This window comes from Colletotrichum godetiae, assembly GCF_030913485.1.
Source record: "Colletotrichum godetiae strain CBS 193.32 chromosome Unknown BDP55scaffold_50, whole genome shotgun sequence".
Lineage (NCBI taxonomy): Eukaryota > Fungi > Ascomycota > Sordariomycetes > Glomerellales > Glomerellaceae > Colletotrichum > Colletotrichum godetiae.
The window spans coordinates 67,146-92,849 of record NW_026851298.1 but is presented as its reverse complement, the minus strand read 5'-3'; the positions used below and the strand labels follow the sequence as shown (position 1 = coordinate 92,849).

The following is a 25,704-nucleotide window of genomic DNA, read 5'->3' as shown; positions in this document are numbered from 1 at the left end:
AGACCTGGTCGACATGGATGCCACAGCTTGTACAGACAGGTAATCGAGAAGCTTTCTGAAGCTGACTATCATCACGTCTCGCGACTTTTGGAGCACGTCGAAATCGTTTGGTTGTAGTTCGAGAAGCGGAGACTAGCCAATTTCCCAACGTCGGCATCGACTGTGAGCTAGAGACTAGTCTCGGGTCCCTCGTCGACGGTTACAGACGGCAGATTTACTGATATTGCAAAAATTGGAGAATCCAGCAAAGTTCCCGACGATGATACCTGATAACGAGCGGTGAGGTCGATAGTAACAACGGCGCAGTTTCCTGGTCAGGGTGCATTCCCCGCCAACAAGGTTTCAAGCCTCGTGGCCTGTCAGACAGATTGACATGTCGGCGGTGAGCCATCGTGAAAGTTCCGAAGGGTCGCAGACTTGACAGATGACAGGTGCAGGGTCAGGGGCGTGGCATGTCGTCCGTCCATGAGGCCCCCAAAGGTGTCGTAGCGTTTTGCAGTAGCGTGCCGGATGCCCGATGCATCTGTACCGAGTGAACGACTTTAGCGTGCTGGGCTGGGACAGGCCGCAGAACGTGCGATTGCGCGAGTCAGGCAAGGTAATTAGCAAGCAAGGGGCCGCGATCCCCAGAGTTGAGTGGCGAGAGTGGACAAAGAAACGGGCATTGTTTGAACGGAACTGGCAGTGTTAGTTGAAGTTAAAGTTGAAGTTTGAAAACAAGGTTGTCAGTAAAGACAATGGAGTGTAAGCTGGTGAATTGACCCCCTTACCGCGTGCTGCATGATCTCGCCTTAGTGCCTCCGATGTTCCCGGAGTGAGACAGCAGCCTTCCCGAGATGCCACCCGGCAAGGCCCCGGTTTAGCCGGCCCGGGTCTGTGTAAGATCCCAGTCGGCTCCGAGTCGGAGCTGGCAAACACGACCCCGCGTTTTCGGCATTTGCTTGCCTATCTCGGAGCACCTTCTAACCCAAACTACCCCGACGTCTTATCAGTCTATGACCACCTTACCTCAAGGTAACAAAGGTGCCTACTAGCAATAACAATCCCATCTCGTATACTCATCTTTCGTACTTGTTCGTGTCTTCATTGTCTTAGATCTGCATTCGAGTTGTCACAGCATCTTGACCTCCATCCACACTACTGTCCAAATCCCTCCAAAATGTCCGAGACTCCGTTCCCTGTCCCCAATGCCATCACTCCTTACTGGCGCAAGGAGCTGCACCCTCTCGACAGCCATCAGAGTTCCGAAACACTGCCGATGGAACAGGACATTGTCATTATTGGCGCCGGATACTCCGGTGCAGCTCTGGCGTACTACCTCTTGGATGGCACCGATCCCTCATCACGTCCGACTGTCACGATCCTCGAAGCCAGGCAAGCATGCTCGGGCGCAACAGCCCGCAACGGTAGATCCCTCTTCGCAGCGTAGAAGATTCTTCCATGCTAACATCAGCAAGGCGGTCATGTCAGGCCAGATCTCTATGCCGGCCTTCCCGCTCGTGCCAAACGATATGACCAAGAGACAGCGGATGAGATGGCGCTGTTTGAGCTGGCCAATCTTCATGCCGTGAGAGACCTAGTTCAGGAAAAGGAGATTGATTGCGACTTTCGGATGACTACATCCATGGCTGTCTTGAGAGACCCGGCACTTGCAAAGCCAATCAAAGAAGGGCTGGATGAGCTCCTGCAGTGGGGTTCGCCAACGGCAAAGCTTGTTCATTACCTCGAAGGCAAGGAGGCCGCGACATTCTCTGGCGTGAAGGGTGCAACCGCTGTCTTTTCGTTCCAGGCGGGCTCAATCTGGTATAGTCTGCTATCATCCTGTTGTTGACACCAACGCCAAAGCTGACCCTCGCCTATGCCCTACAAGCTGGTTCTGTTCCTCCTGTCCCAAGCTGTCGACAAGGGAGCCCAGTTGCACACTCACACGCCCGTAACCAAAGTTTCCGACTCCCAAGAGGGCGGCTTCTGGAACGTAAATACGCCCAGAGGTGTCATTAAGGCAAAGACGGTCATTTATGCTTCCAATGGGTATACGTCAACGATCCTCCCAGAGTACAAGAACCGCATCATCCCCGTCCGCGGGATCTGCAGCCATGTGGGTGCTCCCGACGGCGCCGAGCATCCACATCTCCCCATGACATATTCGCTACGACATGGTACCAATCTATACGACTACCAAGTCACGCGGCCGGACGGTAGCGTTGTCGTCGGCGGCGCTAGGACCGAGGTCATCCCACGCGTAAAGGAATGGTACAACGTCTGGGACGATTCGAAGCTCATTGAACCCGCTGCTCACTACTTTGATGACCACATGCAGAGGAATTTCCGTGGGTGGGAGAACAGCGGGGCCAAAGTTAACAGTATCTGGACGGGAATCATGGGGGTGAGTCTTGCTGCGCCCCGCGTACCTACTTGGTGGACGCGAGCGATGATCTGAAAGCGCGAATGACTGACACAAACGGGCTTAGTACACCAACGATACATACCCCCATGTCGGGCCTGTTCCCTCAAAACCGGGGCAATATATCTGCGCGGGTTTCAACGGGCATGGCATGTCATTCATCCTGTTGACAGCCAGGGGGTTGGCAAAGATCGTACGGGATGGTGTGCCGTTTTCGCAGTCTGGTGTTCCGCGCTTGTTTGAGACGAGCGAGCGTAGACTTCAGGAGGAAAAGAACGAGTTGCTCGGGTAACTCGCTGGGCTAACCTCATATGGCACATCCTGCCCACGCCGAATGATGTATAGCATAGCTCATCATAAAGGAACATTCGCTTCAATATCGATACGAGAGCTCACTCTTACGAGTATTCGGGACACTGAAAGGCGAAACATGTCAAGCACAGAAGCTCTAGATGATGAAGCGGCAGCTTCTAATGCATATTGAAAACTCTGCCGAAGGATCGGGTTGGCGCTGCACAATTGCGGCGTTGTCAGCAGATGCCGACTGGAACTATCGTGTTCCGGGTCCGGCCGAATCCCTGCTCCAACCGTGCGACGCGGCATCGGACGATGATCATATCTGCAAGGCTGAGCCCAAAATCGATTTCTAATACGTTCAGCTGCATGCAGATTTGACAGGGAGGCTAGTTGGGAATGGTCATGTGTGTTGTCTCCGTTTATTTTATGGGAATCGTTGTGAATGTGCGTTGTTGGTGGTTCTGTTCATCGAACGCCTCCAGTGAGATACAGACGCGCTGCAGAGGCGCGTGCAGATGGTGGTTTTGGAAGGCAATATGGGATGAGATGTCATTGATATATTATTCGTTAATCGTCACACTATGTAAGATTATGTACTGCCATTCCTCGGCGACAAATCAGTCCCTCCCGAACCCATTGTTTTCGGGTTTCCAACAGTTATTATCGTTATTTTTGATCACTAGTCATTGAGGTTAGCAACGGCGCATCACCGTGTAATTGATAACTTGAGCTTACAATATCGATCCATCTAGCCATCCACTTGTTGACAGCAGCCTTAGCCTCATCAACAAGGCCAAGCTCGAGAAGCAGCTGCACAGACCCGCGGATTCCAGAGTCGAGAGCAGAGGCGATCCAGGCGTGGGTGTAGGAAGTGTGCTCGCCAATGAAGATCATCTGATTCCATTGTTAACATTCTCTTCTTTTCTCGGTAATCTGGCCAAGAGCATGTCATAACTTACGTTGTCGTACGTCTTGAAGTACTCAGGGATGTAAAGTTGATGCTGGCCGGCGACGGGGCTGACCCAGCTACCGCTCTCAAGGGGGTCGAGAACCCAGCAGCGGCGGTTGTACTTGCCCGTGTACAGCTCACGGGTGTTCTCGCCGTGGATCTCAACCATGGCATCGAGAACGTACTGGACGTGCTCTTCCTCCGAGACGGAAGCCCAGCGGTGGCCCCAGTCACCCGAGATGTATGAGGCCAACATGGTGGCCTTGCCGGTGCCGTTGATGTTGTACGAGGGGTAGCACGTGGAGCCGATACCAGCAATGTCAGAGGTGGTACTGCAGCCGCCGACGATGGGGTTTTCGTAGTGCTCCCAGAAGCGCTCGGAGAACTCGAGGGCGACCTTGCAGGCGCTGGTGTAGGGAAGCTCCTTGATGGCGTTGGAGATGGTCAAAGGAAGGGAGGGGAGGCGCCACTTGCGAATAATGGAGAAGGGAACAGCCAGCAAGGCGTAGTCATACTCGGAGGTCTCAAAGGTCTGATTCTTGAAGGACTCGCGCCACTGGAGGTTGACCTTGGACGCCTCCGAGTCGAACCGTACCCGCTCAATTTTGCGGTCCATGGTGGTGATGTCATCAACGAGAGGGTGGAAGGCCAACGGGAGACGGCTGAGACCGCCGTCGATGGTCTTGTAAGAAGCAGCCTGGAAGTACATGCCCTCGTAGAGAGTGTCCCAGAACGAGGTGGCGGTATAGCTGCCCAGGGCATCCGTGTCGTTGAGAGAGCCCTTCAGGTAGTTCACCATGAAGGCATACTCGGACCAGACATCGCCACCGAGACCCTGGAGACCAGAGTCGAGGAACTCGCGGTGGGCCTTGAACATGTTCTGAGCCATGCGGACAGAAAAGTCACTTCCAGGAAGATACTCGTCGACCTTCTCATTGAGGGTGTTGGTAGACTCATCGTAGGCAGTGACGACAGCCAGAGATGAGTTGGCGGCGATCTGAGCCAGAGTAGGGGGCAGACCGTTGGGTAGCTTGATGCCGTTCTTGTAGGACAGACCGTTCTGGTTGCTCTGAATCCAGGGGATGAAGTCGACGCTAAGGTTCTTGTCGTGCTTGTTAAGCTCGTTCATCTCCGCGGCAAGCTGGAAGACGAGCTGGTGATCAGTAATGTTGTAGGTGGTGTTGGTCTTGGGGTCGACGTAGTGCTCAGGGAAGCGCATGGGACCCATCTCCTGGTAGGAGTAGTCAAAGGGACCACCACTGAGGTACTCAGTGTGTACACGGCCTCCCAGACGCTGACCAGCCTCGATGATGCTGATGTTGGTCATGCCCGCCTGCGAGAGGACGAGGTAACTCATCAGACCAGCCATTCCGGCGCCGACAATAGCGACGTGCTTGGACTTGGCGGCGTCGACATCCACAGTGGTAGGCTCCTTGTCCTTGAGGAGGTTGACACCCTCAAACCAAGCTCCGAGCGTGTCGATGCCGGTGCCGTTGTTCATCTCAATAGCTATAGCGCGTTAGATCATGAGATAATACATCATCGTTGTGAGCACACCTACATCTCTTCAGAGCCCGACGCTTCCACTTGTGGTGAAGAGTCTGGGGTTCACTCCGGCCCTTCAACTCGCCAGAAACACTCCACGCAGAGATGCATCCATCGGTGGCAGCATCCTCGGGGAGGACCCAGACGAGACGCTGAGAGTCGCGTACCTCTGACTTGACGATGGTGTGGTGAGCATCGCCCATTGAGGCCCCCCGGCATGAGCCGTAGGTGAATGTGACGGTCTCCTCGATGGGCTCCTCGAGAGTGATGTGAATATTGGATACGCGGGAGGTGACTGCGCTCCTTGTCTCGAGCTTCATGGGAAGTCCAGAAGCCGCCGCAAGGGCGCTTCCGGCAACGAAAGAGAGGAACCACCGAGCCATTGTAAATGGAGAAGGCTGATCAGAGAGAATCCGGGGTAAGCTTGGCGTGAGGATGAATCTCTAGAAATTCCTCGTCTCCTTGTCAAAGATGCGCCCGCACCTCTTTATAGTCAGGCACAGGTGTCGATGATAGTACGCCGGTAACGAGTAAGACGCCGGCCACTACCCGGACGGTCGTCAAGTTGACATCGATCCCGGTGTAGCCTCGAGAACGCGGCCGATGGCCACAGCATGAACCGTACCATCGGTGCCCAATCCATGAACACTACAATATTGGTCATCGGATGACAACCGGTTGGGACTTGGCGGTGCCGGACCGCTTACACTACAAGTGACACTTAGACGACGGCAGATACGACGTCAAGGATAGCTGGTACTGGAACAATATTCGGCAAGCCTGGGCTCCATCGGAGACTTTCCCGCGCCTTTTGCTTTTCTTCCCTTATTGAAAGCATCAGCTATGCCAGAAGAAGCAGGTGAGAAATGTCAACGAAAGGGCACTTCCATGGCTCACCATGTGGTTGCCATGCAGACTGACGTCGCACACGGGCGGATGTCGTCTGTCTAGAGGATCCGAGTCATTGGATGTTGGACGTTATCAGTGGAGGCGGTGCGGTGCAGGCAGGAAGATAGGGTCGAGAAGCCATAGCGGCCGAATTCAACGTGTTTGGCGGGGCGAACGAACCCATGCAGTATACGATGGCCCCGTTCTCTTGGAGTCTTAGCCTCCGGAGGCCGCGGTGGGGGAAGAGGAGAAAGAGGGCGAAGGATTGTGTGTAGGTTCAAGGTTACCGAGACCGGTGACCTATCAGCTTGTTCATCTACCATAGCTATATTGTCGGTGCCTTAGTTCGTCTCTTCGCGCCCTTGGGATGAACATGGCAGATGGGGATCATGGGATAGACGGGGATGTCAGGGATGTTGGCAGTGGACTTGCAGTTTACCTGCTCACTCCGGGAGAGTCATAGATTGAAGTCATCTACTCCGATGTGATGGCCAGCGTTGCCTGGCGGACTTTGCGGTGATGGCGGTGCAGTCTTACATCCGAAACATCTAGCAATGCGTTCCGTCGAAGCTACCGTAAGCTCGCCCGAGATCAAGTTGTGTAACTGAACGAAGTGTACGACCATGCGTAGGCAGAAACCAGAGGAGTCGGCCTTACGCCGCTTGGCATATTCATTCTCTCTGACATAAGTAATTTGAGTGAGGCTGCGATATCTAGAATGGAAGATAAGATATGTCCGTAGCTAGGTAGGCCCAATAGAGAAGACCACAACTTCGTGGTATCTCGGGTTCGTATGCGTGAGTTGACCGGCCCGGCTCCGGTAACGGGTTGCTCTCAAGGTTGATTTACAATCATGGAATAGATTGCTGTAGGTAATGTGGATTTGGGTGGGAAAGTTTCTGTCTTTGCCAGCCGGAAACCTGGAAACCGCGAATCAATAATGGAACGTAACTTTGAGGGGAAGACAGAAGAAAAGAGAGTAGAGACCCCTAAGGGAAGCTTGAAGCGAGTTGAGATAAGGACAAATACCGCAACAACACAGCTTCGGGGGAATTCAAGGTTGAGGTGGACAGGAGTGCCGAGCTCCCCACTAATTGGCTGAGATAGCCGATCCGAATCCCACGGGAAAAGATAAGAGATGCATTGGTTTTAGTCTCGGCATGTGGGCGGGGAAGCAAGGTGGTTGGTTGGTGGTGCTGTTCAGAGAATCAAGACACTTGAGGAGGGAAAGAGAAGAAACCAACAACTTGTGTCCAAGAGTCGTGATAGTTGTAGTTGAATGTAGTTGAGCAAAATACATCTTGGCATACGAGAGTTTCGGGGAGCGAACTGGCTCCCATGGGGAATAGAGTGTGACGGGCGCAAGGGTCCAAGTTGCAGAAAGCATCCTTTGGTATAATGGCATCATTGACAGCCAATAAATGCCCCGGAATGACAGAAGATTCCGAGCGGAAATCTCCACAATCGCAGAGTGCCGAGAGTTTTGCAGATTGAACGCACCGCTTGGCTCGCTTGATGGCTTCCGCGACTCTGCGACTCTGCGACTCTCTTCTCAGCTGCCCAAGGCCGTTAACTCCCCCATCGTTTTCCCGTCAAATCGGTCACGATCACCCAAGTACAGATCATATTACAGAATCCGGGGTAACTTACGCCCGCAACTCAACGCCCGCACTATCGCATCTGCCGCACGCACAACCTCTGTCCACAAACCGGTCACACATCACCACGTAGCGCCAGGAACAACTGGCTGACGTCTCGTCGCATTGAATAGAGAGAGAGCCTGAAGTTACACCAGAGCTGGGTTCAGTGGTCTACGAGAAGCACGCAATGGTAGAGGCCGCAGCCGCAACCCCAGAGACCCCGCCATGGTGGGCGGCCTTTCCCGCTCCCAGGGCCACATCACCGGAAATCGAGGCAGACGAAGTGATAGGGTGGCTTGAGGCTCAAGCTGCGGCTGATAACGACACATCCCGAGATTTCCTGCTTGTTGATGTGCGCCGCAACGACTTTGAAGGCGGCACCATTTCAACGTCCATCAACTTTCCGGCCCAATCCCTCTATCAGACAAGGCCAATCATTCATCAGCTGTGCAAGCAGGCTGGTATCAAGCGTGTTGTATTTTACTGCGGTGAGTTCCGCCGTTTGCCTTTTTTGACTGTCTAGACCCCTTTTTGGCGTTTCCTCTCTTGCTGAAGCCGCTCAGGAAGCAGCAATGGTCGTGGTCCCCGGTCAGCGAATTGGCTGCAGGACTATTTCAACGAGATCGGCGAAACTACCGTGCAGGCCGTCATCCTCAAAGGCGGCATCAAGGGCTGGGTTCGTAGGTATGGCGGCCGTATGATGGACTGGTATGACGAGAAGACCTGGGCCGGTCTCGAAAAATAGAGACGCCACACTCCATCCCGTCCTATGGCAGGCTGCGCATTCCCACTTCTGAACCGTTTGAATGTGACATCGTTGTGCTGTTGTCTAGCATATTTCATCCCCATCCTTGTCTCTGAAACCAAAAATCATCTTTTTGCCGTCATAACGCCAACTTAAAACATGTGCTGCATTTTCGCGGAAGTGGACCACTAGGCAAATATGCCTCGTTTACCGCTGGTGGTTGCGATCGTCACCGCCGATTCTCTCGAGAGCCTCCAGCATGACAACGGAGTTGCCGCGGATGACCTGTTGCTGTGTTAGTGTCTATAGCCCAAGCCAGGTTGAAGAGGGGCTTTTGTAACATACCACCATGCCTATCCGAACCTTCTCGCCGCCCTCCTTCTCCTCGACCGCCTCGTCCAGCACGATGTTCAGGAAAACCTGTGCAACAGGTTAGCAGGGTTTGCATCCAAGCAGATCGTCGGGGGATTGCGTACATCGTAACCGCGGAGAACACCGATGACCTTGCGGCTGCCGTTGAGCTGCACAAACAGTCTCTTGTCAAGGTACTGGAGGACAAGTTAGCTTTCTGAACTCTCAAACAGTACTGGGGATAATGAGGAATGGCCAAGCAGCTTGCATGGCTTCCGTTATCTGGCAGTACATCAAACAGGTCTGGAGACTGGTATGTCTGTGAGGAATCGGGGCTTCCGTACCTTCTTCAGCTCGGGCTGTGCAGGCGCCATCTTGACTAGTTGTGTGGGTGGGTGTAGAGTGCCGGGAATCGATGCAATGGGTGGGTGCCGATTTGATGATGTCGCGCGAAGTGAGCTTTGCGACGCGACGGAGCTCCCTGCACTTCAGCCTGACCGAGGGAGACCGTTATCTGGAAAATTGGGTGGGTCACGTGGAGATAAACTTCTTATCGGCTCGTTATCGATTCCACCTTTTGAGAGGTCGCGCAACTGCCTGCCCGACTGACATCACACCAACAAAAGTCACATTTGCAACCTCAAATTGTACAAAATGAGTGCGTTCACGCCAAAAAGAAAAGCGAAAGTAATCAAAGTCCTTGACGACGACGAATATGACACGGGAAAAGCTTCGCCAACTGGTCAAGCGCTAGTGAAAGATGGTGAGTCTGCAGATCCCTTCCAGAGACCTTGCGCTGATATAGTTCGCAAGGCTAATGGGTCTCTAGAGGGTGAACCGGTAGCAGTAAAATTTACGAGAAAGCCATTTCGTCAATCTGCTTTGCGCAAGAGCATCAACTTCAACGAAACCGATGACTCGAATGGCGGCGTCGCGATCGGCGCAACCACGAAACCCAACCCCAAACCCAGGGTCACGGCGCAGGACGACGAGGATGATGATGGGCCAGTGGTCATTCGTCCCGCGGTCAGTCGATCGAGTTCGCTGAAACAAAAGAAGCGCCAGTCCTCCTCGAGGCTGTCTTTCGGCGGCGCTGGAGGCGATGGCGACGAGGGAGCGAAGCCAGAGTACACGACTCCAAAGAAATCCACCTTGGGTCACCAGGCACTCGAGAACAGCGCGATCAAGAACCGGTTACCCATGCGGTCATTCCGCGACGAAGATGAAGACCGTCCAAAGTACAGCAAAGAGTACTTAAGCGAACTACAAAACGAGACGCCAAATACGCCGCAGAATCTGACTTCCCAGCGCATGGAAGATGAAGATGGGATGGATCTGGACTCGTCCGAGCTAGAGGGCGCGGTGATAGTCAACCAGGATGAATTTGCATCTCGGCCAGCACAGACAAATATTCTTACCGAAGCCGAGATCCAGGAGAGGAAGCAGCGTCGGGCTCGGCTGGCGCAAGAGCAGGATGGGGACTTTATCTCCTTTGACGACACAGAGGACGGCGGAACCTCTCTACGGAAGAAGAAGACCGAAACTCGCCTCGTTGCTGAGGACGAAGATCTCGGCGAAGGATTCGACGACTTTGTCGAGGACGGAGGCTTGTCGCTGGGCAAGAGGGCCGAGAGGGAGGAGAAGCAACGCCGCAGGCGCGAAATGGCTGAGCAGATCAAGATGGCCGAGGGAGACTCGGGTGATGAGTCTGATGCTTCGGAGGCAGCACGGCGCGCCGCCTTTGAGGCGGCACAGACAAGATCGGGAATGGACGGCCTAGAGAAGCCCGAGCGCAATCCCGCCGAGCAGCTCCTACAGGTCCCGCCAAAGATCACGCCGCTGCCAAGTCTGACAGATTGTCTCTCGAGGTTACAGGCCACAATGCGCGCCATGGAGCTCGAGCTTGCGGAGAAGAAGAAGCGGGTGGGTGAGTTGAGACAGGAGAAAGACAGCATCACGGTCAGGAAGGATGAGGTTCAGCAGTTGCTCAACGAAGCTGGTCAAAAGTACACCGCTGCCGTGGGCAACGGAGCGTCAGCCGAATCGGCTACGCAATCGCCAGCTAGGCAAATTACGAATGCTGGGGCCAGCGAGCTGAGAGTTGAAAGGGGTCTCGAGAGCTTAGGAACAACACCAAATAAGCGACCGGACGTAGGAGACGTCGACTAGGTGTCGCTGCTAGGACCTACAGCATTTCATATTTCGATACCCTAAAACGAGAAAGAGGAATTTTGTTATCATAGTTTCAATTCTTTTCGATTGTCTAAGAAATAACCTCTCCGTATAAAGAGAGAAAAGTCCTGCCAATGCCAACGCCGCATGAGAATACACCTATGGTACAGACTACCACTTGCCAATTATAAGCACAATCACCCTGCCTTGATCGAGGTCAAGGCCCATCCTTCCCTATTGTTAAATGACCATTCAATGACGATCCTTATTTGGTCTTGGAGACGCCAGCGCCAATGACACCCGGAAGCTTCTCCTCGCCAACGCTGAAGAGCAGACCAATAGCAAAGGTCAGGGTACCGACCATGGCGATACCGAAACCAACAAAAAGCCAGAAGGGAACGCTGACATCAATCTTGCTGCAGGTCTTGCCGCCCCAGTGAGTAACACTGCCCGTCGTCTCATTCTTAGTTCCGAGGCACAAGCAGGAAAAGCATGTTCCGGCAGACTGGCCATCCGCTCTGGCGTACTTATTCAAGCACTCGCCGTGACCCGAACAGTTACCAGTGGCCTTGACGCAGGCATCCTGCGAGCCAAAGCAAGAAGGAATGGTGCCTCTCTCGGCGTTTCCAACGAAGGGCGCCGTGCTCTGGACTGGGGTAGTGGGAGCGGGCAGGTCGTGATCGTCGGTCTCGGTCATAGTCATAACTTCCTCGGCTTGGCGACGACGGAGCTCCTCAGGCTTGGAGGACCAATGACGCAGCTCGGAGTTGCGAGACAACTCGGGCATAGCAATGATGACGGTTTCCATCTCGCCATTGGCAGCAAGCTGCTTAAGAAGGGTGGCGTTCTCGGTGAGGGACACGAGGATCGACGAGTCCTGAGAAGGGGAAAGCGTTAGTTTCTGTGCGAAGCATGCAACGCCTGTGGAGGCTATTCGATGCTCACCTTCTTGGTATCAAATCTGACGACTGATGACTTGCCACTCCAACATTGCTCGGCAAAGGGGTTGATGGCTTTATCGAAAGCACAGTTCTTTGCGGTAACGCCAACGGACGGCAAGTCGTTCGCCAGCAACATGTCATTGGCTGTAATGGAAGGAGCATCTCCAACTCTGAAGGTAGGTCCAGAGGTCGCAAGAGACTTCTGGAGCGTCTTGGCATCGTCGGCAGTGATGCCCTCGAGCATGACGACGAGCTGGGACGGGTTTGTGGAGGCGGCATTGGTGAAGAGGGCCTGAGGGGCCTTGCCGAACTCGTTCAAGTAGCTAACGGCCTTCTCGTTGGAGATAGACTCGGGAAGATCCCAGGATGCATGTTGACCCTCGGGGGACAGACGTTGAAGGAGGATAAGGCGGACAATCTGTCGTGGTAATGATGGGATATCGGAGCTCGGAGGCTGCTTCGATTGCAGGAGATATACGTCAGCGGGCTGATCAGAGGAGAGCGCGGTCGCGACGCCGGTCAGGGCAGCCGCAAGCCCTACGAAGAGCTTCATGGTATCGTCTGATGTGGTTTGAGCTCGTAGATGGGAATTCGATGATGATGTCGTGGAGGGGAGGAGGATTGTGGATGCGGCTGTATGCTGCTTGCTGCTCTCTCCAAGCTCCGGCGTGCGTCGAGGATGTCGAGCTCACAGTGCTGCACCTGCACGCTGTTGCTACTGCCACACGTTGCAGGCTAAGCCCATCCAATCCCCGTGTCCTAATAGCGGAGATCGGCAGTAATGTTCTTCCGGATGAGCCTGCAAGTGGACCTATCTTACCTACCAAGGTACCCAGGTCCTCTTCATTAGGCTTACGTAATCGCTTTCTCGTGGAGACCTGCCGAGACGGAACTTGGAGGGTCCTCCGGACGGTCCGTGCTTCTTGTCCTCCGTTTTGCACTGTACTTACCTGCCGGGACAGCTGGGGAGCTGCCTTAGGTAAGCCCCGGGCCCATTTGCAGCTGCCGCATTCCTCGGTCAACAGTCAACGGTTCATGTAGCGGGCACCCGACAGAGTGGCGGGACGTTATCGGAGGGGCCTTCGTCACACTGTGTACCGATAGGAAACGCATCCACGCATCTTGAACCTCCCGTTGGTTTGGTACGAAAGACGATCAGTGGCAGCGCATCCTGCCTCCAAGTCAACGTTGTCCTCCGTCGCACACCGAAGCAGTTGCCCAGGTCGCCACGAAGTTACGGTCATACACCAGGCCAGCTTAGGTTGCTTTGTCGTATCGCGCCCTGAATATTCTTTCAACAGCCGCGACTTCACAGGCTTCTATGGTTACCCCCTCGTCGCCATCCATCCCATCACCGCCGCCGCCGCCGCCGCCGTTGCCATCCTCCATCCATTTCCATCCACCATCGAAAGAACCGCGCCGAACCTAAAGCATCATTCATCAGACTCCATCAAACCCTCACCGAAAACCCACTCGTCTCGATCCCGTCCTCGGCAGCCGGCGCTCGGCGAGCCCCCTCTACAGTGATGTGGCGGGTATTCCGACCTCGCGCTGGCATAACGAATGCGAGCACCCTGGCTGTTCGAGCAGTCGCGCCACAAATTCCCAGCCAACAGACAGTCATAGTACAGAGGGTCAAACTTTCAAAACCTAGATTCAGGGCCGGGTATGTCCACAGTTTACTGATTTCTGTTAAGTGCGCTTCCTCTAATCTTATGTCTAGAACATTTCTCATCGGAGCAGGCATTTCGCTTGCGTGTTGGCACATTTACTGGTCCACCGTTTTAAATCCCTTCTTCCGACATGTAGACCGAGAATACGAGAAGCTGTCACCGGCCGAAAAGAAGGCGCTCGACGAAGAGATAGCAGAGGAGGAGGCCGAACCCTGGTTTATTCCATTCCCTTTCACGACAAAGTCCGTCAACCAACCGCCGTACAAAGGCAGCGACCCCGAGTGGCAAGAGTTCGTTAAGCTCAGCAAGCAAAAGGGAACTCTGACCCAAATCCGCTGTAAGTCCCTACCCGAGTCTCGACTGCAGGTTTCCTCGTGACTGACCGCTGTCACTAGCCGATCTGGCCAGCTGGGTAAAGTCCTCGGTCGAGAGGCACCCTGTAATCACAGCCAGATGTGGCAACTCAGTAAAGCTTCGTAGATATTGGTTGGATATTGACTTCCCATACCGTCCACCACCGGTCTTTTACTCTTCAGGGTAAGCGATATCAAACCAACCCATGCCTCGCGACGAACCAACCACTAACAATCTGCTGTAGATTACTGCTACAAGGCGATGGACTGTACTGGTCAACTCAGCCCGTTGATTCTTTGACTGTCAAACGCCTACAGAAGATACTTTGGCCGGATGCTATGGCTGTGTCATCGTGGGCTTTTACGAGTGCGTTGGTAAAACAACACTACATGGACATTTCCCGAGCCCTTGGCTTCGAGTCAAGCAAGCCTCTTCAACCATTTCCATCAGTCAGCGGTGGCAACATGCAACAAAAAGCCCAGGGGCCTCTTCCGTCCGCCAACAGACAGACTCCTGATGGCACGCCGGCAGAGAATGCCTCTCACAACGTCAGCAAGACAACGGACGCATCACAGGCAGATGAGCCTGAGAGCGGCGGCAAAACCAACTTCGTCAGGGACACTGCTATATCCCATATAGAGGGGATGAAGCAAATAACCGACGGCCCTGCAAGAGAATTTCGACGGAAACTGGCGCAGTCTTGGAAGCCTACGCGACCGTCTCCTCCGCGTGGCTGCATTCTCGTTTCGGGCTTCGTCGAATGTGAGCTACCCAAGGGGTTCGTGCTGATCGACGTCTGGGGATTCTGGAATCCCAAGACGGAGACCTTTGAGACTAAATCAACATTTATGAATGTACGGAGGGTACAGATGAAGCAACAATCACCTCGGCGGGGCTAAAGGGACTCGTCGAGACACTCTCACCTTTTCTCATTGCATACTGGCGGCGTTAGGGTAGCGGTGAGCATTACCTCTGGGTTAATTTGGCATTGGCCGGCGATTTGATCTCGCCGGCACCCCCTCATTGATAGGGGGGTTAGCGAAACACTCTCCTGGTTTGCGAATGAGCAATCCACAGGGTACAGCAAAAGAGTGAGCGTTTGTTCGATATCAAGATACCATAGACGAGCTCAGAAACGGGCTTGGAACAAGACAGTAGAAAGGAGGCACGAATTCTCCTCTGTCCCTCACAATGCCCTCTTCCTCTTCTGCACATCATCTACACTTGGTATTCTGCTACCTGCCGTGCTGTTTCTCTCGGTGACATGATTTCAGGGCATTCTGATCTATTGCAAATATCCCGAGCGACCGCCCATTAGTGCTGGTAGGAAGGACTCGAGTCATCTTGAGAGCGTCTTATTGATCGTCGCATTCTACCCGAAATATTGCAAGATTACGGATCAAGCACAACATGATCGAGTACCGGAACCCGACTGGATGCAATAGGCAAGCGGGAATGAGAGGCCGCGCCTGAACTTTATTTCTCCTAATTCTGCAAACGCAACAGCGTTTGGGGGCAATGCAGCACCTACCAGTGTAAGAAAGATGATTCTCGGAAGGATCGTGGGCGTGTGCTTAGCTGTGCGCCTGCGCTGCCCCGTTGAGGCCTCTGCGAAAAGTGAGGCCAAACGACGGCACGCCAACAAGGTAAAACTACAACATCCGCCGATTGACTCAGCCCGAACTACCTTTCAGAAGAATAATCTTGAGGAAAAGGCGGCCTCAGTCTTTTGTCATATACATAACGAAGCAAAATAGTCTCAAATTCCATCCTCCGTTAGATCATCAGTCTCCGTCACCATCAACTAAAGGGATCAACAACCATCCTCTCTCTACCATGGCTGCACACCTCCAACGCCGACTGCTTCAGGACTTTGCCGAGTTGCAGCGAAACCCGTATCCCCGAGTGGCCTTGCATACAAGAGACAACGACATTCGCCGGGCATGTCTTGTTCTACAGCCAGAGGGCTGGATGCCCATGCACACCACCGTCAACTTCGGAGACCGCTATCCTCTCGTCGCTCCCACCATCAAGATGAACACGCGAATGGTCCATCCCAACATCTTCGCAACCTATATCTGCGCATCGATCCTCAACACGTTCGAGGGATACACGCCGGCGTATACTCTGAAGGGCATTGCCATACAGATGTTGAGTTTCTTCAGTAGCGACTCATTGGAGCAGTCGGACGGCGATTACATCGAGCCTCTCGAGTGGTATCGGCAAGAGAGCCTCAAATGCCAGCAGACCTTCAAGTGCTCTCACTGCGACTTTGACGGAACCAAGACCAAGGCAGACTTTAGAAGAGCTCGAAGGCACGCCCTAAAAGCCTTGTTGCCAACGCCGCCGTCGCCCTTCTCCTCATCAAGTATTGCGACTGCAGTGGCTACCTTCGAGAACCATCATGGATGTATCTTGGCCGCTTTACCGGACGAGCTTCTGCTAGAAACCCTCCACAGACTCGACTTCGCGGATCTCCTCTCGTTTTCACAGGCTTTGCCGCGGATTGCAGACATTATTCGCGCATATGACCTTATCCGGTTGAGAGAACTCCAATGCTTCGTCACCAAAACCAACTTCCAAGATACAAGGCTCGGAGTCGGCGTTACGGTCCCCAAACGCAAGCGGACCATCGAGTCGGAGTTCGATCTCATCTCTCTACCAGCATTTCAGGACCTGGGAGTCCGCTTCTCTGTCCACAACGTCGCCTTCGAACACTGGCTTCCGCTGCCTCTAAGCCGCCGCCACTGGCGCTCCGTCCAGGACTATGTAGTACCCGTGATGCATAGTCTAGCCGTGGCTATCTCGTTAACGAGCACAAACAGCTCTCCAGTCGGGGTACTCGCCGCCTTCATGAATGATATTGTTGTGCGGCTAAATCAAGTAGATGCAAGCAAAGCACCTAGCGGCGCAGCATACAGAGGCAACGATAATGTCAGGATTCCGCAGATAAGCACACTGCGGCACGCATCGGAGAAGGCGATTGAGTCTTACTTTCATCTATTCCACCTCCTCCTCTGCCTGGCGACGGCGCATTCCCAACTGGTCACCGACGCCAACAACAAAATCAAGCGATTCATGAGTGGTAAGACCTCCAAGATAGCTTGTCCGAATCTTGGCCACCTCCTGGTCTACCTCCTCATCAGCGATATTGATATGACGGAGGCCATGAGAAAAGCGATCATCACCGAGGCTATCACGCGCAATGTTGTCTGGATGCTCGACAAGAAGGGCTCCAATATGCCGGAGTTGAGCTATCTTGAGCCAGATCACGTCTCGGGTTATCGTCTAAAGAAAACATTTGAGGCAAATCGCACCTCCTACCGACTCCTCATGTTTTCCGAGCTCTTCCGCCGCATTGCGAGACCATCCAACGACAAGACCTTGAAGCAAATCCAGGACGAGCTCTTCGACCGTCATGGCGCACCCCCTCTCGGTGCCGCTCTCCAACTATCCACCGAAGTCCGCCGTCTCCATGAGATTGACAATTTCCCTCACTTTTTCAAGGAGATGGGGATTGTGCAGCATCCGTCAGCCGAAAGGTTCACCGGCGTACTACGAGACTGTGTCAGGAAGAGCATGGAGAGAGGCTACTCGGTTTGGGGCTTGCCGGCATCTACTGCTTTAGCCTTGCGGTCCCAGGTAGAGCCCAACGTTGGAGTTCGAGCGAATCTCGTGGTGAGACATCCCCCTGGTCCTCGTTACATGTCACGGGTCACTTTCTTCCCTGACAAAAGTCGACGGAGCTAAACCAGGCAAAGCGCCGGGTTGGGGAGGAGATTTGCATAGACCAAGAAATCGAGTCGTTGGTGATACCCAGAGTAGTTGCACTGTCCATCATCGGGACGAGTATCCAAATAAAGGTGATTCAGTAAGGCTAGTGCACCGCGAACCAAGTCGTGAACTTCTCAGGACATCGGTTGATTCCAGACTTAATTCTCGAAACGAGTCTGTTTTTTCAAGTAATTCAGAAAACGCTGGAAACTGGTGGCTGACAGGCTGAGGGATCATGACAGTAGCATCATGTAGTTGACAAAGTTGGACTTTGAATTGCGAAACAGACTCAAACATCTGTAAAAGTCCCTACTCGCTCAATTTCAATCCTTTTCGCGAGTATCATCCTCTCAAAAGTTTTGTGAGCATGGGATCTAATATAATCAAACTCTTCTGTCCTTTTGCATACTTCCTAGTAGGTCAGGTGCCACGAGGCATCATTGTCTTGCTCGCGAGGTCCGCACGAAGGTGAAGGCAGCTCGGTGAGCACGGATGCCTTCGGTGAGGAAAAATCTTTGTTAGTCAGCAAGTACCTTACGTAAGGCAGACTGCAGGGACCCCGGCCGCTCTCACTCAACGTCACTCCCTCCCCCCAACTTTTACGTCCCTTCCGTCCTCTCATGGTCCCTCGAACTCGTCGTTCTTCGGGCCCAGCCCGTGTAAGTGGTTTTGGGGGATTCTATCTTCACCTTTACTCCCGCTTCCATCCCTAGTCTCGTTTATGGACACAAACTACGACACGACACACGGACTTCGTTTTGATTCTGACTTATACCTTACCTTGGTCTTGCTTTGCTCGCTGAGGTCCGGCGGCCTCCCTTGCCGTGTAACAGCAAGATTCTCTATACCTTGATTGACAATGGCTTCAGATACCTCTCAATTCAAACATCGTGGTGCAAGCAGACGAGAGCGATTATCTTGAAGAGTTCCATATTCATTGTTCAGAACATCATCGATTATGGGTTGTCTGTCACCCTGTCCATTTAATCTGGACGTACCTATTGCCCAAGCGCCATATACTAGAACGCCAATTCCGGTAACAGTCATCCACATCTCAGCCATCTCAATCAATTTCATCAACAGACAAAAAGCTTCGCCTAATTTCATCACGGAATTAATCCAACTAGCCCTCCTGGAGTGTTCTTACCCTCTTCGTGTGCGACTGCGCCCCTCCACGGCCGCCATGTAAGCCAAGGCATCATCCACTGTATCAAAGTTAGCAATTGAGCTCCGGGAAATGACACATCACGGTGCAATATCGTGAGTTTTTGGTTAGAGCACTGACATTGTGACGCAACCCTCTCCCGACTGGCAATGTACCAAGCCTCATTAATCCTGTCTCGCTCAGCTTCATCGCCGAGGCAGGGGAAGAATTGGACATCCGTCGACAGCGGCGCCAGGTCTGGTGTGCGGAGCCTGGTGATGCGGGGAGCCCTGGGAGCTGATGATGATTGAGCGGGCGATGCGAAGTCCTCGTATATGTCATTTTCAGCACCGTCAGGGAAGAGAATGAAATCATCATACGGCGTATTCTTGGCCAAAAAGTCGCCGTCGTGGAGGCTACTGCTACATCTTTCACGACCGTATCTTGCACATGGTTCTTCATCGCGAATGCTTTGGCTCGTCCATGATCCCATTGCGATAAGACTGTCATGATCCCGGCTGCGCCTCCGTCTCTGCGATACGGGCCCAGGACTTCGTCGGTATGACAGAGGTTGGTGTCTCGGCCGTGGAGATGGCGGCATGCTGTACAGCTGCTCATCAGATATGGGATTGGACAAGACGCTTCCTGAGTAGTCGGCAGGGTAGTATGCCTGCTTTGACGTCTGTGTCGGGGACATTGGCGAGCGTCGATCACATGTTCTGGCATGAGCTTGACTGCGTCTGTGGCTATGAGGGGAAGTGCTTTCCCGCGATGGCACCATTGCTGAGTATATTTGACGTCCTGGACTCATTGGAGATTTGGGTCGTGGCACAGTGGTGAAGTCTGGGTGGGTATCAAAGTTGAGAGGCAAGAAAGCCATGATGCTATCTTGATGAGGCGTGGTGAACAGGATTGAAGATGCTTTTGATGGAGCTAGTGACGGTTGATGAACTTTTGGGATGAGGAAGTGGGTGAGTTTATGAGGTGGATGAGATGGAGGATGATGGCCTGTGGTATCTCCTTCGGGGCGATGCAGAGGTAGTGTGTGCCAAGGGAAGTCTGAGAAGTCTGAGAAGGGCTCTGCTGGGGTACAGGGACCTGTCCGGGATGGAAACCGAATGTCAAAGGGCAATTTGGGCCGTTGGAGAAGTTTCTCTGATGGCATGGAAGAAAGAAGAGGGGAGGAGGAGAGGATGTGAGATGGAGGGTGGTGGGAAGCCCGAGGCTTTTATATGGTAAGTGTTCCCCCGGGCTGCTCTCTCCTCCAGGTGACCAATCAGGGGGCAGTATACCACTTCCCCCGTTGCGTGCCACCGACCCCGACACGGAACCCGGGCCCGCACTAGACCGACCCTCTTCCTTCTTACATCCAAGTTGGATGCCATCTCTCTGGTCCTCATCGTTGGTGTCATTGAGTCGTGCAATGCCTCACAAAGCCAGATGGAGCTGACTTGAGGTTGCTGGATGTCGTTGAGCCTTCTGGACGATGACGGGTGATGCTGGACACATGTCTCGACTTCCGTCTTCTTTCTTTGCCTTTTCAGTTTCTCTCATTGTTTCACTCCCCGCTGCAGTCGAAGTCGATGTTTCTCCCCGGAGCCCGGAGCCCGGAGCCTTTTAAATATCCAAGGCCAAGTTGCCTTCGCCCTTCTGTCGTCTCTTTCTTAGTCGTTGTTCCAGCAATCTTGGCTCTTGCCTTTTGTCGATGCCCCAGTTTGAGTGTATCACCACTTGCAAGTTTGCGGTCCAGATAACAATGTGTTTCTTTCGTCCGGTCTAGGAGTGCAATGCTCGCCGTACATGTTTTCAGAGACCTGCTTGTTGCGAGAGGTCAGTCCTAGCTGGACTGAATGTGGCACATCAGTCATGTGATCTTACGCTGACCTGAGGCGCACCCTCTTTGCAGCTCGAGATTCCCAATTGCTGGAAGAAGCACACGTGAGACTACTGTCACCACAAGGACGCCGGGGGTACGGTCGCTTCGACTTCCCAGTCAACGTCAGGCTGCCGGGCCCCTTCCCATCTCCACCACCACACGTCGACACGGGTGAAGAAGTTGATGGTGTTGAGCCGAGCAGAGTCCCAGAAGAAAAGGCCAAAGAGACGACAGTTCGTCATCCGAGGATCGTTGCAGGTTGACCCCGGAAAAGACTGATACGCCCAATTCCAGGCTTCTTCGGGGCCTTTATCGGCGTCCTCCCTCACCAGGGACTGCCGTACATACTTCTTGTACTCATCCGGAGTATAGGACGACAGAGCCTTCCTAATCGGGAGTTCCAAATTGCTCATTTCCACGCATCTGTCAACGGCATCAGTGAGCCATGAGTAAATCTCGCCAACTCGGTTGTAACTGGCGTAGCGCGGCTGTTGCGGGAGATTAAGAAGTAATTGGTAGAACTGGGTTGGCGGCGAGGTATCGACACTGTAGAGAAACTTGACTCCAAAGCAAAGTAGCCGAGCCTGATTCTGATTGATGTGGCAATCGCCGCGCTCCAAATTGGGAGGTAGAATTGGGGCGGTCCAGTACACAACCTGGGCCCCGTTCCTCGGGCCACAATGATGTGTTTGCAGAGCCTCAATCTTACGAAGCTCCACGAGTGCACGCAATGCTAGAAAGGATTGTCAACATTGCATAGAGATCGAGGGCTGTTAACCAACTTACGAGGACCAATGACGAACGCTACAAGAAAGTCGCGTGTCGCAACCAGTTGTTCAATCTCCCAAAGTGACAGGTAATCAAAAAAGTGCGCTCTCTGGAAGTTCACAACGTCCAGATTGAACCGTACAACTTCGGGGTCCTTGAAGAGCTTGCAGTACACCTCTAATCGGTAGATGGCTCTCTGAAAACGAGCAGCTTCGGCGTCTGTTGGCTTCTCAGCCGAAGAAGGTGCATCGGGCCAGTCAGGACGATCATTGGCGAGACTACATTGCTCTTTCATGAGATGATGTAGCGCCATGCCCTGGAACTTGGATCCCAAATGGCTAACGCAATGGTGCAAATCTGCCAGTCGGTAGCCGTCTGATAAGCTGATGGTGGGAGGAGTGCGCAGCCGTCTCTTGAGATATTCGTCACTAAAGGCGGCAACCAGATCGAGGTCTTTTGAGTCGATTTTGGAGGACTCTAGCGCCATTACAGCATAAGGAAGTGAGAGGTGGCCAATCTCATTTAGAAGCACCTGTCGGCATGCTGATGAGGCGCATCGGAGCCACGTTGAAGAGGTGAGGGCTGCATCTCTGAGAGAATTGAAGGTTGGTAGATATGAAAGGATATACACCCAGAGCTCATCTGGTACACGCCGCGACATCTTATCGAAGAGGTTTCGTCAAATCTACCGTCAAATTGTTAGGGGAACCGCATCGAATTCTCTATTTTGTCCCCAGGTAGGAATCCCGGACACGGACCATTCGATGTTTGTTGCAGGAAGACGGAGTTTCCAGGTGGTGATATTTCGATTCAAATCAGGTCAAGAGGCTGTATAGTCTACAATGAATGATTCTCAGGGACTCAAAAGTTGTGAGAGAGATTTGCTTGGGTGGATGAGCGTGGTTATTTCATGGCTTGTCGTTGTGAGATGACTGAGCTGATTGATGCGAGGATCGTCGAGACTCGGCCGCCGTTTGGTCCAAGCCCGGGGCCGAGTCGTACTGTGCAATTAGACGGTGTAAATATCATCTAGAGCAATATTCACTGTATGGGGCCCAGGGATGAAACAGCCAATCAGAACCGACCTATAGAGCTAGGCCAAACCCGGACTAGCGCCCAATTGCCGTCAACTCGGCGCAGGTGCAGTGAATTGCTGGTTGAGCAAGCTCGCGTCAAATCCCTTCTTCAGCCTGCCACGGTACCTCTCCGCGAACGTCACTCTTCTCTGCCGCATCCCACTCGACACCATTCTCACCAGGCAACCGTCTCGAAATCACGGATTTCCTCAGGTTCAGGGCCGTCTCGAATATCGCTTAATCACTAGTCGTCGCGATGGGCAAGAAGAAGCGCGGACACCCCGACGTCGAGGACGTCCTCTCCCGGCCGTGGTGCTACTACTGTACGCATCAATTGCCTTTCGCGTCTTGTATTTGAGCGCGTGTTGCTGACTTGCTCGCAGGCGAGCGTGATTTTGAGGATCTGAAGCTTCTCATCTCTCATCAGAAAGCCAAGCACTTCAAGTGCGATAGATGCGGTCGCCGACTCAATACCGCTGGAGGTCAGCTCAGCATACGCTAGTCACCTCTATGGCATCGCAAGCTAACGTCTCTTGTCGCGCAGGTCTCTCCGTCCATCTGAACCAAGTCCACAAGGAAACCCTCACCCAAGTCGAGAATGCGCTACCGAACCGACAAGGCCTGGATGTGGAGATCTTCGGCATGGAGGGTATCCCCCAGGATATCCTGGATCAGCACAGAAATCGCATCATCCAGAACTTCTACCAGGCCCAAGAGGACCGCAGGGTTGCCACCGGAAACCCCTTGCCTGGACAGTCGAAGCAGCCTAGAAAGAAGCTCAAGGTCGAGACTCCCGAAGAGTTGAAGGCTCGCCTTGCTGAGCACCGCGCAAGAGTGGCCGCCGGGCACCCTCCCGCTACCAGTGGCAGCCCTGCCAATGGCGCTCCTGCAAGCGCAAGTCCGGGTGCATTCGTAAGTGAACATCTATCGATAGTATTGTACATGTATAGCTCTGAACTAACCAACCGTCCCAGAACAATTCACCGTACCCCCCGCCGCAAGCGCCCTACGGTGCTTCCCCCGACCAGAACTACCCGCCTGGTGCTGCCCCCGGCGCTCCGGCTTACCCTCAACAGGGCTACCAGCAAGGCAACTTTGGCGGTTTCTCTGCATCTTCTCTTCCCGCAAGACCGACGAGTGGCCTCCAAGCCATGCCTGGCCTACCTCAACGGCCACCCCAACATGGCGGCCAGTTCTGGAACGGCTCTGGCGCACCGCCGCCTGGCTTTCCCGGAGCATCCACTGTGGATGAGCTTGTCTCTGGAGCGGCGCATCATGGAGACGAAATCGATGAGCTCATCCGTAGAGCTGAATCCGGTATTAAGCCGACCAAGAAGGCCGACGACGAAGCAGGTGAGGAGGCCGCAGGCGACAAGAAGTCCAAGAAGGATAAGAACGGCAGGATGTTTTATGCAGACACAGAGGTCAGCCCTGAGGAGCGCATGGCGCAAATACCAAGATACGCCTACGTGCCCCCAGCATCGTAGGAAAGTAATGACTGGCATTGGAATATTTGGATGGCGGCGAATAGGGACGTTGCGACACGGATGCATCCCAATCATGGCACGTGTCACTGCGACAGGCTTTCACCGAATGACACGATTTTCGAGACTCGGGACGACAACGGCATCCCTCCGGAGCGGAGTTTCAACGGCGTAGCTGGTTTTGGGATGTACATAAAGACTGTAAGGAATGCACTGAAATTCCGTCACTGTACTCATCGCAGGCTGTGACGCTGAACAGAATGATAGGTTTTGCGTTTCGACAATCGTCGTTAACAGTGACTCGAAATTGTTGTTTTCGGTGCTGAGGACGAAGAAGCCAGGATGATCTCTAAGCTGTACACAGGCATCCGCATCAGTGTGAAGTCATGTATGAGATGAGGGGCTGCAGTCTGCTTACCTTGCCTGACAGGATCGTACAAACGACGCATGGTTCGTCTTTCTCAGATCGCCCATTATACTTTCTAGTATTGCGGCCTTTCTCTTGTAGTACCCAGAACTTTGGTGCGCAGCCTTTGGCCATGTGGCTGGTCGACACAGGGAACCACATTGTATCGCGTTGCGGATCATCGACAGAATGGCACACGCTCATACGCCACCCTCTCCCACACATGAGCAATCAAGAGGTCGAGTTCCACCACATGTGGAATCTCAACAGCGCAAAGACAAAAACCGGATGGAACAAAGTCAGGATGACCTGCAAAGTAGCTCGCTCTAGATTCAAGTACGCATGGGTCGACACATGCTGCAATGACAAGAGCAGCAGCGCCGAGTTGACTGAGGCTCAACCAGCCGAAAAATGTTACGTCTACCTAGCAGACCTTAGTCCAATACCCGAAGGGCTTAGGGGCACGTGTCGTTACGATTATCTCAGAGAAAACTACCCAAGTGCCGCTGGTGTTATCGGGGCTGGACTCTGCAAGAGTTGATAGCCTCGAAGCAAATCGAGTTTTACGATAAGAAATAGAACTTTGTAGGCGAGAAGAGCGACCTCATAACCATCGTTCAAGACATCACACGAGTCGAAGTGAGCATTTTGCAGGATAACTCGGACCTGCAAACGCTCCCGATTGCACGTCGCATGTCCTGGGCCGCCAGCCGCAAGGCCGCAAGAGTCGAAGACATTGCCTACTGCCTCCTTGGCATATTCGACATCAACATGCCATTGCTGTACGGCGAGGGATCAAAAGCATTCCAAAGACTTCAAGAATACATCGCTAATGCGACCAACGATCTGAGCCTTTTTGCGTGGCAGAAAAAGGTCGACTACCAAGACAGGTTCTGCTCCAGGGCTGAGCGGTGTCTTTTCAGAGTCTCCAGCAGACCTTACACATTGTTCTACCCTCATGAGACATCGGGGTCGATTTCAATTCAGAAACGACTTTACCCTCACCAATAACGGCCTCCAAGCCAAAGCCCAAAAGCTTACGCTCTCAGCGAACCCCGCTGCGGAAGCGGTGAACAGTGCCGACTCATTTTACGCATTGAGTCTTGATTGTCTCGAAACCTTTATCAGAACGCAAGGGACTCCAAAATGGCTTGCGATCTGGCTTCTCAAGGTCGGGACGACGTTTGTCAGAGCTGTTCCAGATCAGGTGTACGCAT

The 25,704-nt window shown here is 53.3% G+C and overlaps 13 protein-coding genes across 13 annotated transcripts; 7 read left to right on the top strand and 6 right to left on the bottom strand.

Moving 5' to 3' along the window:
* Positions 1-1,159: 1,159 nt before the first annotated feature.
* BDP55DRAFT_754154 (FAD dependent oxidoreductase) lies at positions 1,160-3,192 on the top strand (the record flags this gene model as incomplete). Its single annotated transcript, XM_060580711.1, has 4 exons — positions 1,160-1,406; positions 1,458-1,823; positions 1,896-2,386; positions 2,472-3,192. 4 exons carry the CDS (start codon positions 1,160-1,162, stop codon positions 2,694-2,696), a joined length of 1,329 nt encoding a protein of 442 aa, XP_060425094.1. The 3' UTR covers positions 2,697-3,192.
* A 175-nt stretch (positions 3,193-3,367) lies between these two features.
* BDP55DRAFT_561199 (L-amino-acid oxidase) lies at positions 3,368-5,578 on the bottom strand (the record flags this gene model as incomplete). The annotated part of the gene is made up of 3 exons (XM_060570063.1): positions 3,368-3,595; positions 3,661-5,159; positions 5,212-5,578. The coding sequence occupies 3 exons, from the start codon at positions 5,576-5,578 to the stop codon at positions 3,368-3,370; spliced, it is 2,094 nt and encodes a 697-aa protein (XP_060425093.1).
* A 2,332-nt stretch (positions 5,579-7,910) lies between these two features.
* BDP55DRAFT_697056 (Rhodanese-like domain-containing protein) lies at positions 7,911-8,468 on the top strand (the record flags this gene model as incomplete). The annotated part of the gene is made up of 2 exons (XM_060577638.1): positions 7,911-8,211; positions 8,287-8,468. 2 exons carry the CDS (start codon positions 7,911-7,913, stop codon positions 8,466-8,468), a joined length of 483 nt encoding a protein of 160 aa, XP_060425092.1.
* Positions 8,469-8,675: 207 nt separating this feature from the next.
* On the bottom strand, positions 8,676-9,193 carry BDP55DRAFT_732520 (LSM domain-containing protein; the record flags this gene model as incomplete). Its single annotated transcript, XM_060579953.1, has 4 exons — positions 8,676-8,753; positions 8,814-8,888; positions 8,945-9,016; positions 9,164-9,193. The coding sequence occupies 4 exons, from the start codon at positions 9,191-9,193 to the stop codon at positions 8,676-8,678; spliced, it is 255 nt and encodes an 84-aa protein (XP_060425091.1).
* Positions 9,194-9,428: 235 nt separating this feature from the next.
* Positions 9,429-11,050, top strand: BDP55DRAFT_676914 (nineteen complex-related protein 2-domain-containing protein). The gene is made up of 2 exons (XM_060575857.1): positions 9,429-9,582; positions 9,649-11,050. Exons 1-2 carry the CDS (start codon positions 9,474-9,476, stop codon positions 10,986-10,988), a joined length of 1,449 nt encoding a protein of 482 aa, XP_060425090.1. The 5' UTR covers positions 9,429-9,473; the 3' UTR covers positions 10,989-11,050.
* BDP55DRAFT_676910 (uncharacterized protein) lies at positions 11,051-12,725 on the bottom strand. Its single transcript, XM_060575856.1, has 2 exons — positions 11,937-12,725; positions 11,051-11,868 (listed from the first exon to the last, which is right to left on the bottom strand). The coding sequence occupies exons 1-2, from the start codon at positions 12,483-12,485 to the stop codon at positions 11,257-11,259; spliced, it is 1,161 nt and encodes a 386-aa protein (XP_060425089.1). The 5' UTR covers positions 12,486-12,725; the 3' UTR covers positions 11,051-11,256.
* A 733-nt stretch (positions 12,726-13,458) lies between these two features.
* BDP55DRAFT_697053 (uncharacterized protein) lies at positions 13,459-14,858 on the top strand (the record flags this gene model as incomplete). The annotated part of the gene is made up of 4 exons (XM_060577637.1): positions 13,459-13,598; positions 13,656-13,942; positions 14,001-14,142; positions 14,204-14,858. 4 exons carry the CDS (start codon positions 13,459-13,461, stop codon positions 14,856-14,858), a joined length of 1,224 nt encoding a protein of 407 aa, XP_060425088.1.
* Positions 14,859-15,660: 802 nt separating this feature from the next.
* BDP55DRAFT_676906 (uncharacterized protein) lies at positions 15,661-18,149 on the top strand. Its single transcript, XM_060575855.1, has one exon. The coding sequence runs from the start codon at positions 15,796-15,798 to the stop codon at positions 17,707-17,709; it is 1,914 nt and encodes a 637-aa protein (XP_060425087.1). The 5' UTR covers positions 15,661-15,795; the 3' UTR covers positions 17,710-18,149.
* Positions 18,150-18,361: 212 nt separating this feature from the next.
* Positions 18,362-19,041, bottom strand: BDP55DRAFT_618424 (uncharacterized protein). The gene has a single exon (XM_060571294.1). It carries the CDS (start codon positions 18,838-18,840, stop codon positions 18,610-18,612), a length of 231 nt encoding a protein of 76 aa, XP_060425086.1. The 5' UTR covers positions 18,841-19,041; the 3' UTR covers positions 18,362-18,609.
* BDP55DRAFT_732515 (uncharacterized protein) lies at positions 18,877-19,574 on the bottom strand (the record flags this gene model as incomplete). The annotated part of the gene is made up of 2 exons (XM_060579952.1): positions 18,877-18,938; positions 19,019-19,574. The coding sequence occupies 2 exons, from the start codon at positions 19,572-19,574 to the stop codon at positions 18,877-18,879; spliced, it is 618 nt and encodes a 205-aa protein (XP_060425085.1).
* A 1,325-nt stretch (positions 19,575-20,899) lies between these two features.
* On the bottom strand, positions 20,900-21,651 carry BDP55DRAFT_530738 (uncharacterized protein; the record flags this gene model as incomplete). The annotated part of the gene is made up of 2 exons (XM_060567841.1): positions 20,900-21,486; positions 21,540-21,651. Coding segments are annotated over 2 exons (699 nt in total), but the record flags the coding sequence as incomplete, so codon positions are not given.
* Positions 21,652-22,853: 1,202 nt separating this feature from the next.
* On the top strand, positions 22,854-24,084 carry BDP55DRAFT_732513 (uncharacterized protein; the record flags this gene model as incomplete). The annotated part of the gene is made up of 4 exons (XM_060579951.1): positions 22,854-22,920; positions 22,981-23,079; positions 23,142-23,509; positions 23,572-24,084. 4 exons carry the CDS (start codon positions 22,854-22,856, stop codon positions 24,082-24,084), a joined length of 1,047 nt encoding a protein of 348 aa, XP_060425083.1.
* A 50-nt stretch (positions 24,085-24,134) lies between these two features.
* BDP55DRAFT_754142 (uncharacterized protein) lies at positions 24,135-25,351 on the top strand. Its single transcript, XM_060580710.1, has 4 exons — positions 24,135-24,282; positions 24,349-24,459; positions 24,512-24,952; positions 24,976-25,351. The coding sequence occupies exons 3-4, from the start codon at positions 24,621-24,623 to the stop codon at positions 25,064-25,066; spliced, it is 423 nt and encodes a 140-aa protein (XP_060425082.1). The 5' UTR covers positions 24,135-24,282; positions 24,349-24,459; positions 24,512-24,620; the 3' UTR covers positions 25,067-25,351.
* The last annotated feature ends 353 nt before the right edge of the window (positions 25,352-25,704 follow it).

Excerpts from the sequence above, each read along its gene's own strand:
- BDP55DRAFT_676910 (XM_060575856.1), bottom strand. The coding sequence starts at position 12,485 with ATGAAGCTCTTCGTAGGGCTTGCGGCTGCCCTGACCGGCGTCGCGACC. Across the intron at positions 11,869-11,936 it reads TCAGATTTGATACCAAGAAG|GACTCGTCGATCCTCGTGTC; the intron begins GTGAGCATCGAA and ends TCCCCTTCTCAG.
- BDP55DRAFT_754142 (XM_060580710.1), top strand. The coding sequence starts at position 24,621 with ATGTGGCTGGTCGACACAGGGAACCACATTGTATCGCGTTGCGGATCA.
- BDP55DRAFT_676914 (XM_060575857.1), top strand. The coding sequence starts at position 9,474 with ATGAGTGCGTTCACGCCAAAAAGAAAAGCGAAAGTAATCAAAGTCCTT. Across the intron at positions 9,583-9,648 it reads TCAAGCGCTAGTGAAAGATG|AGGGTGAACCGGTAGCAGTA; the intron begins GTGAGTCTGCAG and ends ATGGGTCTCTAG.
- BDP55DRAFT_676906 (XM_060575855.1), top strand. The coding sequence starts at position 15,796 with ATGGCTGCACACCTCCAACGCCGACTGCTTCAGGACTTTGCCGAGTTG.
- BDP55DRAFT_618424 (XM_060571294.1), bottom strand. The coding sequence starts at position 18,840 with ATGAAATTAGGCGAAGCTTTTTGTCTGTTGATGAAATTGATTGAGATG.